This window comes from Chelonoidis abingdonii, chromosome 11, assembly GCF_003597395.2.
Source record: "Chelonoidis abingdonii isolate Lonesome George chromosome 11, CheloAbing_2.0, whole genome shotgun sequence".
NCBI classification, from domain to species: Eukaryota; Metazoa; Chordata; order Testudines; family Testudinidae; genus Chelonoidis; species Chelonoidis abingdonii.
Window position 1 is genome coordinate 27,804,769 of NC_133779.1, and position 10,510 is coordinate 27,815,278.

At 42.6% G+C, this 10,510-nt stretch overlaps 1 protein-coding gene across 1 annotated transcript; it reads left to right on the plus strand.

Annotated features, from left to right (window-relative positions):
• The first annotated feature begins 1,895 nt into the window (after nt 1–1,895).
• Nucleotides 1,896–10,483, plus strand: LOC116822587 (kelch-like protein 23). Its single transcript, XM_075070811.1, has 4 exons — nt 1,896–2,968; nt 4,039–4,450; nt 8,331–8,565; nt 8,781–10,483. The coding sequence occupies exons 1-4, from the start codon at nt 2,047–2,049 to the stop codon at nt 8,877–8,879; spliced, it is 1,668 nt and encodes a 555-aa protein (XP_074926912.1). The 5' UTR covers nt 1,896–2,046; the 3' UTR covers nt 8,880–10,483.
• The last annotated feature ends 27 nt before the right edge of the window (nt 10,484–10,510 follow it).

Genomic DNA, 10,510 nt, shown 5'->3' on the forward strand with positions numbered 1-10,510 from the left:
CCATTTTTCTAATGGAAAATTAAAATATGTAGTTTCAGGAGGGTTCAGTGTTAATCTATATCCATCTAAACTGCTGCAGCGTCCCATGGTGCATCATGGGAAAGTTAGTCTAGCAGGGGACTTTGGCTTGTAAACAAAAATGGGAGCATGAGCCAGATGAACTACACACTTCTAGGAGGCTCCAGGGCAACTCAAGCAGGCACCAGCTAATATTGACTCTTAATAATCAGATATTGCCAAATCAAATTTTTTCAGTACTTTTTGTTCTTCTAAAAGCTTTAATAGTTTGACTTTTTGTCCCAATTGAGGCTGAAAACATGATGAAATACAGGAATTTCTCAGGGGACAGAAATTGTTTTCCAATCAGCTATAACCATCCCATCCTGTCCCTTGACATGGATAGATGAAGAAAGTTAGATCAGTGTGTGGAGAACTACCTGGTTCTGGTTCTTTGAAAGGCTCTCATATACCATGGTGATGAGCCACAGTATAAGTATTTAGGTGGACCTACTACTAGATTAGCAATATGATGACCCAGAGCACTTCTAGAGAACAATATTGCCTTTGTCAGTGCTACGGGCAACAGCCAAATCCACCTCAGGTCACATATCTTAGAATCTGACCACATCAGCTGGGAGCTTGTGCACTTTACATTGATTGACAAATTACAACTGCTCTCTGGAGCAGCCCGTGTGTTATTAATGAGGGATTGGGTTGGTAGAAAGGGATAGTGTCAATGCTAAGTGCAGAATCCCAGTCTCTCCAAGCTATAGCAGCCTGGTATGAGTTCTGCAGAGCTCAATTTCAAGGACTGGTAACAAATCTGGAGGCAGACTTACATCAGAGCACCCAGCATCATTTAAATCCAAAATGTCAGATTGATTAATGTGAGGTTCAGAGTAGGAAATAGTTGAGACCTAGTACCAAGGTCCTTAGAAAAGGGCTCTTAACTGCTAAAGAAGCATTATTGTGAACCTCATGCTAGGAGACAGTTTCTCCTTAGCTGGAGGAACAGAGCGGGGACTTTCTACTGCAGCTGACTTTCTGAGCCATATTCACTCTGCAGGAATACCCCCATCTGTGAAGACCTAGTTAATTGGGAACAGTGAGGGAGGGCATATTCACACTGTTCTCTGTGAGAAGTAGAGTGGTGCTGGTGGGATCTGGATCCATTCCAGGGCACCTAGATTTGTGCCTCAGTTTAGTTGGTTGCTTGTGTTTATCCAGTATTAAGTTGCAGATTGAACTTCTTCATTTAGAGAAAGACCTGGGACTTATGACTCTTAGTTCTTGTTTTGTTTTACAACAGACTTTCTGCAGTTGAGAAAACCGGCTGGCTCCTTTTGGTTTTACTTTGTGAAGCCCACATCATTCTGAACTTCCTCTGCTTCCCAGAACTGCAGAGAGATCTGATGGTTTAAAATCACATAATTAATTTCTCAGCTGTAGCTTAGTCAAACCATTTAACTGCATTGTGGTGAAAACAGGGACTGGGAGTTCTGGGCTCTCTTGCTGAATCTGAGATTTACCCTGGGGGCCAGGACAAATTACCTCACCTCTCTGTGCCTCAGTTTCTTTGGGAGTAGAGATCAGCTGCCTATTCACCCACAGAGAATGGTTAGGGTTAGTTGAATGAAAACCACTGTATAACTGCCAAGTATTTATTTCTTATTAATTTATGGAATTTGTCTAGGGTGTGCAGGGTTTTTTTCCATTCAGTCACTCACCATTAGGCTTCTGAAATCCATGAGCCCCTTCAGAGAGGCTTATTACCCCTTACTCTTAATGTTTATAAACTAGCCACAAAACCTCAGTATTGATTTACAGCCTTACTGCAGCAGCTGCTGAGGGGTCTGAGAGAAGTGAAGTGGTGGCAGAATAAACTTAGTGAGAGTGGAGCCAGACAGGAGTGTAGGAAGCATGGTCTATTTTTAGGACAAGCCTGGCATATCCCATATTTATTAAAGTCACAGTTCCAGATGCCTCACATGGGCAAAGGGTGCTGAAGGGCTGAGTTAATTTTAACTCCTCCAGCTGACAACTAACATGGACTGTGCGCAGGAACCAGAAGGGCTGAGACTTCAGGCAGAACCAGTTACTGACACCATTCTTGAGATTGGGCAGAGACTTTTCCAGGTCAATCGTGGTGCACTATCTCTCCACAGTCGCTATTTTGAGGCCATGTTTTTTGGGGGCACTAGAGAGAGCTCCGAACACCACATAGTGATCAGAGGAGTAGATGCAGAGACTTTCCAAGTGCTTCTTGAGTTCACTCGCACAGCCAAGGTGCTCATAACTCTGCACAATGTCACCCGCCTGCTGGAAACAGCTGACTTCCTCCAGTTTGAGAGAGTGAAAAGGATGTGTGAGAAGTTCCTGGAGAGGGAGCTGCATGTTTCCAACTGTCTGAGCCTGATGGCCTATGCCCAATGCTTTGCCTGTCCAGAGCTTCATGCATCAGCTCTCAGCGTGGCTCTCACACACTGGACGGAAGTGACTTCTCAGGAAGAATTTAAGAAGCTTCCCAAAGAAATTTTGCTGCAGCTCCTGCAAAACGATGACCTCTTTGTTCCCCGAGAGGATGTCATTTTTGATACTGTTATGAAATGGATAATGCAGGACCCAGCATCTAGGGAGGATGCCTTCTTGGACTTGGTCGGGCAGGTCAGGGTAACCTTTCTGAGTCTTTCCTTCCTCGATACCTTGGTGAAACGAAGCAGATGCCCTGGAGAGAAGGATACCTCTGCCAGGCTGCTAAAGAAGTTAGACAGCTGCCCTCCGCTCAGCTGGAGGAACGTGGAGCTGTCTCATTGCACCAGCAGGAGCTATGAGACTCTATATGTTCTGGGAGGGAAGCATGATAAGGAAGAGCAAGAATTGTTTCAATTTCAACCTAAATCTGGCACCTGGCATCTTTGCTCCCCACTGCAGCGCAGGAACCTCATCCAGTATGCAGTGGCAGCAGTAGGTAACTCTCCCTGAGATGCATGTATACTCAAAACTCTTTGCAACAAATAATGCAGGTGGCTCCTAGCAAGAACTGGGCAAACTCAGAGGAAGTCAGGGGTTAAAGTCTTGATTGCCATGGGCTCAGATTCTCCCCCCCACCCCCACCCCCATTAAACCATCAGTGCTGTTAGTGACTTAACTCAGACCTAAAGTTGTCTTTGGTTCAAAGACCTGTTAGTCCTTGTGGTTGGACTGTAAGGGGTTTGTATGGGGACTTGACTGAAAAAAGGAAATATTCATTCTTTCTGAATTTGATGACCATGCGGCATAAACATTAAAGCTCTGACTCTACTCTCACTTACATCAGTTGTGCAGAGTAACTCTATTGTATGGCTCCCTTCTTAGGGCCCGAGCCCTCTCTGTCACAGTGATGATCTTCAGAATTAACTGCACAGACCTGACTCTGTTACACTGAGTGCATTACTCTTACAGGAGGCTTGCTATATTCTGTTAGTCTGACACATCTGAGCAAATACTGAAACAAATGTTGTAAACTGGTATGACATTTAGTGCAAATTAAAGGGCAGATTAGCTCTGTCTATCTTTGCAGCCATTTTGTGATGGCTTTGGGGTGATCAAGTTATAATTGGAGGAATACTTGTGGAATGCACACTTTAAGCTTAGTTCTCTATAGAACCTTATTTTAAAAGTTAGCTTCCTCCTATCAGAGAAGAGAAACAAGGCCATCTGACTTACATGACCAATCACAATGCAGGCAATGCAGCTAAATTTCAAATACTGAGTGTCAAATATTTGCAGCAAACTGTTCATCACTCATTCATATTAGAAGCTGAAGGAGAGATTTAAGACTCCTGTCCTGCACTCTGATCTAAACAGGCAGACCTCATACATACCTGGAGCCCCATGGATTCCAAGGAGAACTTGCTCAGGTGCAAGGGACTCCATACATCAGGCTGCAGGAAGGAAACCTAAATGTGCAAATAGCTTGAGGGGAAGTGGGCAGCAGGATGTGCATGAGGACGGCTGAGAGATGCCTCTGCCTGACACTTCTTTCCATTCTCTCCCCAGGGAACTTCCTTTTTGTGACAGGAGGTTATTTCCGAGATGAGTTTGTGTGGTACAGCGTGGACTGGGTGTTGATTTATAATTGCTGGGAGAACAACTGGCTGGAAGGGCCTGCTATGAAGCAGTCTCGCAACAGTCATTGTGCTGTAGGGGCTGGGCTCTATCTGTACGTGCTTGGAGGGAGCACAGATGAGGGCATAATCCCAGATGTGGAGCGCCTGGCATTAATGGACTCGCAATGGCAAAACATGAGCCCCATGGTTCAGCCTGTGGAGAGAGCAGGTGCAGTCAGTGTGGGGACCAGGCTTTATGTGGTCTGTGGCCTGGATGAAAAGGGAGATGTGTATGGTGGAGTGCAGAGACTGGACATGGAAAAGGATATTTGGGATGTTATCTCCTTCTCACCACTTCCCAGGTGAGGAACTCTGCTCTGGAATGTGACTCCCTGAAAAAGATTTCACGGGGATTTCATTGACGTCAATGGCAAAACTCCTACCGACTTCAGTAGAGCCGAATTTCACCTCTGGTTGGTCTAGTATGATCCATCTGATCATGCTGGTTTCTGTTTGTAACCTGTATCTCTTCAAGCTGTTCCATCGCTTGAAGGGATAAGGTGATGTCCAGGATAGGTTCCCTAGCACCATTTAGATTGGCCCCTATTTTCTAGGGTCACAATTGTTCCTCTTTTAAAAAGACAAAATTAAATTTATTATTGTTCATACTATTCTGACCTCCTTGTAAAGCAGTTGCAGATAAAAAGTGATATATAAGAAATAGGTATTATTGAGTGATTATATTTATAAGTTTCAGTTTCAGTGACAGCAGAGGCTGCACTCAGATCAAGCCTCAATGTGCAGGGTGCAGCTCAAACCTATAGTAAGAGGCAACCTCTGCCCTAAAGAGCGTACACTTAATTTAACTCTAGATGCACCAAGCGAGTGTTACAAACAAATGTGTGGAGGGAGCAGGAAAGAGGGGGCATGAGTCAGACCCATCTGCTTCTGCCTAGAACAGTGCATGCAGTTTTCTGAGGGTTTATTTACTTCTCTCTTTAGAAATAAACACATCAGTAGTAGAAGTTCCAGCTCAGCCCCCCAGCCATTGTTGTCTGGCTCTCAAATTAGTGTGAATCAGAATCAATATAAAAGGGACAATGCCAAGATGAAAATCACATCACAAGATAATCCTGTCATCTTCAGACATCAGCAAGTTGGTAGCCATATCAATGGATAATCATTCTTGGACTGTGCTAATCTGTGTGTCCTTTGATAGATCTTTCGGCACCAAACATGACTCAGAGTCCTTAAGCTGTTCTTGTCAAATGTCCTCGCAAGAGCAGGCAGAGTCTATTCTAATTGCCCTCACCCAGCTGAGCACATCTGCAACCATTTTTTGCTTTCCAGGTTTATGGTGAACTGTGAGAGTATTCAGACAGTTTGTGAATCCATCTGCACAGGCATCCTTCTGGCTGGTGCTTCATAAGGAGCTGTTACCTAGGGATTTTTAAATACAAAGCTTTTGGTGATTACTTTTTGCGAGGCGATATTAGGAAATAAATTAATGAAGACGCAGCATGTTTGTCTGCTAGAGGGTTGGCATAAATCATACAAAGGGCTTTTCAACACTTACTGGTGGATCGACACGGAGTGATCGATGCATCGGTGGTCGATTTAACGTGTCTAGTGAAGACCCACTAAATCGATCACAGGTCGCTCTCCTGTCAACTCCTGTACTCCACCTGAATGAGAAGCACAAGGGGAGTTGACAGAAGAGCATGTCTAGTCAACATCACATAGTGTGGACCCTGCAGTAAGTAGATCTAAGTACGTCGACTTCAGCAACGTTATTCACGTAGCTGAAGTTGCGTAACTTAGATCCATCTCGCCACATAGTGTAGACAAGGCCAAAGTTAAGTGCTTTTACTTAAAGTCTTTTACTTTTATTTTAGTCTTCAGCACTTTTACAGGAATGCCTTTACTTAAAGCTTTTGCTTTGTTTAATCTTAAGGGGATACAAACACAGTAGGTTACAGCATTATCCCACAAGTCTGGAGCAGTTTTTGAGTATTTTAACAGCAGAGTTTTGGTGGCCAGCCTTCCGTCTGCTGCTGGAGATTTTTTTTAGTGTGTTCACAAAGCAATCCGCCTGTCTCAGACCCTGAATTTTTTTTTATACGTAGAAAGTTACAAGGATATGTTAATCAAAAGTGTTACATAGCTGACCAAACAAAATCAACAGTTGAGCAAAAAGCAGGTGTTACAAAAACATGTTACTAAGAAAAAAAACGGTTAAACAAGCAGTTTGGAGCTGTTAGGCTGGCAGCTAAATTTTCCCATAATGACAGTTTTAAAATATATTCAGACTTCCTTTTTTTTTTTTTTTTTTTTTTTTTTACAGATACTTATCCTTGCGTATTAGGGAGGACAGAGTCAGGCTAACTTCTGGTGATTGTCTTAACCCCTCCCTCCCAGCTTCGCCTTAGTAATGCTAAGTTCCTGCAAAGGCCTACTAAATGAAATAAGGAGAATAATTGATAGTCCATTTTAATAATTGCCAGTGACTTGGACTCCTGGCTTGTTGCTGAAAATGTCCCTCATCAGAGCCACTGCAGGGCACTGTGCCCTGTGCTCACTGTGAATTCTGAGCATGGAAGATAGGCCTTGAAGGCCTCCACACTAGACACTCCAGTTCTATAGCCAAATCCTTGATTTCTCTCTCATTTAATTTGTGACCTCCAAAATCCACCAGTCTGTACCTACCGAGCTCATCAATTTGTTTAAGTGCAAATCCCACAGCAAACTTTGAGGCATCACAGGTTACAAGGAATGGATGTGATGGATCTGAGAAATTAAGCACAGCATGGTTTAGAAGTCCTTCTTTCAGTGACTCAGATGTTGGTGTTTGGTGTTGCTCGGTCCAGGCGAAGCTGTTCTTAATTAGCTAGTATAATGGTGCTGCAGCCCATGCTGCAAAATTTTGTACAAATCTTTGTAGAATCCACAGAGGACTAAAAATGGTTGAACCACCTTTTCCTGCTTTGTTGCAACCTCTCAGTCTTTTGTAACATTTAGTTTCCAAGGTGGGGGCTCCTCACTGACTATATGTCCTGGGAAGGTGATGTGACTCCTTGTAAACTGATGTTTGTTTCCCAAAAATTTAAACCTTGACTCCTTACAAAGCTTTAGGATCCTTTCCATTCCTACCAGATGTTCCTTCCATGTTTTGTGGGAACAAATGAAGTCATCTAGGTATGTTAGTATGTCTTCAATTATCAAAACTTGGGTTAGACTATTTGCTACCCTCCGAAATGTCCTTGATGCATTCATGAGCCTGAAAGGTGTTCTGCAGAACTGAAACACCCCCTAGGGTATCACAAAGGCAGTTTTTTCTCTATGCTTAGGTGGCCCTTTAATCTGATGACAAAGGTTGAAATTTACCCCTGTGAAGGGCCAGCACAAAGCTGATGCACTGGTGTGAAGGTCTTATGCTGTCCTCTGCACAAGTGAATTTCATTCCCAGAGCAGATCTGTTGAGAAAGATTGTAAAAACATGCCCAAGTTGCTGTTTTGAACAATCACCACACTTTAAAATATGATCACCAAAGGCTGGTGTAATTTCTATTGTTTACTTTTTTACTTTCACTGGACTTGGACAGTGACACTAGACTGCTCAGTTTCTAGTCAGTTTCACTATCTAATGCTCTTGCCCTAGCATTTCCTCTTGTTTGGGGCTGCAGGGGGATATTTAAATGCAAAATAAAGCAGTATTCATTGAATTAAAGAAGAAAAGATAGGCAATTGATATTAAATCCCAGGCCCTAAACTACCTGACAGTGTCCTGGGAAAGATTAATAACTATTTGAAGGAGTCAAGTGTCAGAGGGGTAGCTGTGTTAGTCTGGATCTGTAAAAAGCGACAGAGTCCTGTGGCACCTTATAGACTGACAGACGTATTGGAACATAAGCTTTAGTGGGTGAATACTCACTTTGCCAGACGCATGTCTGACCTCTGATATTTAAAGGAGGTGATTTTTCCCTGAAGTGGATGGTTGTTATTGAAAGCTAAAGAGTAGCAACATTTCAGTTAACTTCTGATGCAAGTAAAGCAGAGAGTTGATTAGTAAGAATATTGCAGAGAGGGTCTGACATCTTCACTCACCATCATCAAACTGAGTTATTCTCAGCAACTATACAATTTGTTGAATGGTTTTCAGTGTAGAGGAAACTGGATGCATGCTGGGGGTGCTGACCTTTCTCTTTGTGTCCTGGTGAGATCACCAGTTTTCCTTCTCCCTAGGTATGACCTCTGTGTTACAGCTCTGAATGGAGCGCTCTACACCATAGGAGGTGCAGCCTTTCGCTTTGATATGGACACAGATGAATGGACCCAAGTGGATGAAGAGTGCCTGACTCAGAAATTCTTCATGGGATGCAGCACCGCGAATGGCCAAATTTATCTCCTGGGACAGAGGAAGGGGAACATGGCTGTCCCCAACATGGTGCTCTTTGACCCTTACACTGACACATGTCAGGTGGTAGATAGCAAATTCCCTTGCCCTGTTCCTATTTATGGGTGTGTCTCTATACGAAGATTTGACACATGAGCTTAAGCAAGGCTGGACGCAGGCCACTGTACAGAAAGGGAGTCCAGTGTGTTAACGCTTACAAGGGGTGCTATTTATTGTCTGTAGAACTTATAGAATCTTGAAAACATCATTTATTCCTCTCCTGATTTTATCTTTTTCAGTTTGGCAAATGCTGGTGTCCTTTGTCCTCAAGGAGCCAACATGGCAATGGAAGATTTGCTCCTTTCTTTATCAAGATATCGCCGCTGGTGTCAGCATGATTCCATGGAAACATTTCTTAGCAAACTTACTAACTTGGCCTCTGCAGTAGCAGAAAGAATAACAGCATTGCAGGGTCAATCAGAAACATGGCTGTTGGTTTTTTGTTTTTTTGATTTTTCAGAATGACAGGACAGCAGCTTCTCAAATGCTGAAGAGCACTGCAGGCAGTAGCAGGTGGAAGGCACCTGTCCAAAGAAAACCCATTTCAGTCATTGAAAATTGATTCTTTTATTTTCAGCCCATAGGGATGACAATACCTAAAATGCAAACAGAGCCATGGGGAGACTATAAAGACCTGAGCTACTTCATGCTTCACTCCTCTGGGTTCCTAAGGAGCCTGGGCAGGGCTCCGATTATATTTGGAAGGAAAAGAGTAAGCATATGGTAGGATTTAAACTGATTCTTTATTTAAGCCAATGCCCTCCACCTCTGTGCTGAATCAGCTCTATGTGTAAAGTGTCACTTGGGTTTTAGGAAGAACCTAGGGAACCCTGTTCAGAGATGCTGCTGATGGCTATGGAGATAGTTCTACAAGTGGCCATCGGCTAGCAAATAGGAGTTGAGCTGCATACACTTTGCACTGGTCTAATCGTATGATGCTCAGTCAGGGGATGAAATACCAGCCATTGATGTCAATGGAATTTTGCAGTTAGCTACAAGAGGCCAAGATTTCACCCAGGACGGGTACATTGTCCCTCCCCGCTGCAACATTTCAGTGTGTTATTATGCATGAGGCTGCTTGCTTCACAGCTGGGTGACATTTTCTGACTGAAACTGTTTCTCTGCAAAGACTGATTTAGTGTCACTGAAATATTTCAATAATTTGTGAGACAAGGTGGGTGAGGTAATATCACCAGTTTGTGTTAGTTTCACTGAAGTTTTCATTTTGAAAACAAAGCCAACAAACTTCAAACAAGTCAAAACATTTTGTTTTGACATTTTCAAAACAAAATACTTATTTTTTTAAATTCAAAATAGCTTTTTGTTACAAAATTTCCTTCAACTGTATTTTTTAAAAGTTTTATAAAAATCCTCAAAATCAAAGTGAAATGTTTTGTCTGAGGCTAAATGATTTTTTTAACCTCTCAATTTGCCAAAAGTATCAAAAAATTGTTTTTGGGTCAATTCAACATGATTTTAAAAAAAAATGGAACTGCCACCAAACCAAAAAATCAGTTATTTGCCCAGCTCTGCCCATGACATATATAACGAGAGAAATAAGACCTGATTCCTACTCATGTTTGAAAATTTACCTGCACTTTGTGCACCAGCTGCTCCCTAAGAGAGAGACACTCCAATGATACATGAATATGATAAATGATATAATTTATAATGTTAAACATTATGATCTAGAGCAGGGGTAGGCAACCTATAGCTGACTTTCAGTGGCACTCACGCTGCCCGGGTCCTGGCCAGCAGTCCGGGGGCTCTGCATTTTAATTAAATTTTAAATGAAGCTTCTTAAACATTTTAAAAACCTTGTTTACTTTACATACAACACTAGTTTAGTTATATATTATAGACTTAGAGAAAGAGACCTTCTAAAAACGTTAAAATGTATTACTGGCACGCAAAACCTTAAATTAGAGTGAATAAATGAAGACTCGGCACACCGCTTCTGAAAGGTTGC

Excerpts from the sequence above, each read along its gene's own strand:
- LOC116822587 (XM_075070811.1), top strand. The coding sequence starts at position 2,047 with ATGGACTGTGCGCAGGAACCAGAAGGGCTGAGACTTCAGGCAGAACCA. Across the intron at positions 4,451-8,330 it reads TCCTTCTCACCACTTCCCAG|GTATGACCTCTGTGTTACAG; the intron begins GTGAGGAACTCT and ends CCTTCTCCCTAG. Across the intron at positions 8,566-8,780 it reads CTTACACTGACACATGTCAG|TTTGGCAAATGCTGGTGTCC; the intron begins GTGGTAGATAGC and ends TATCTTTTTCAG.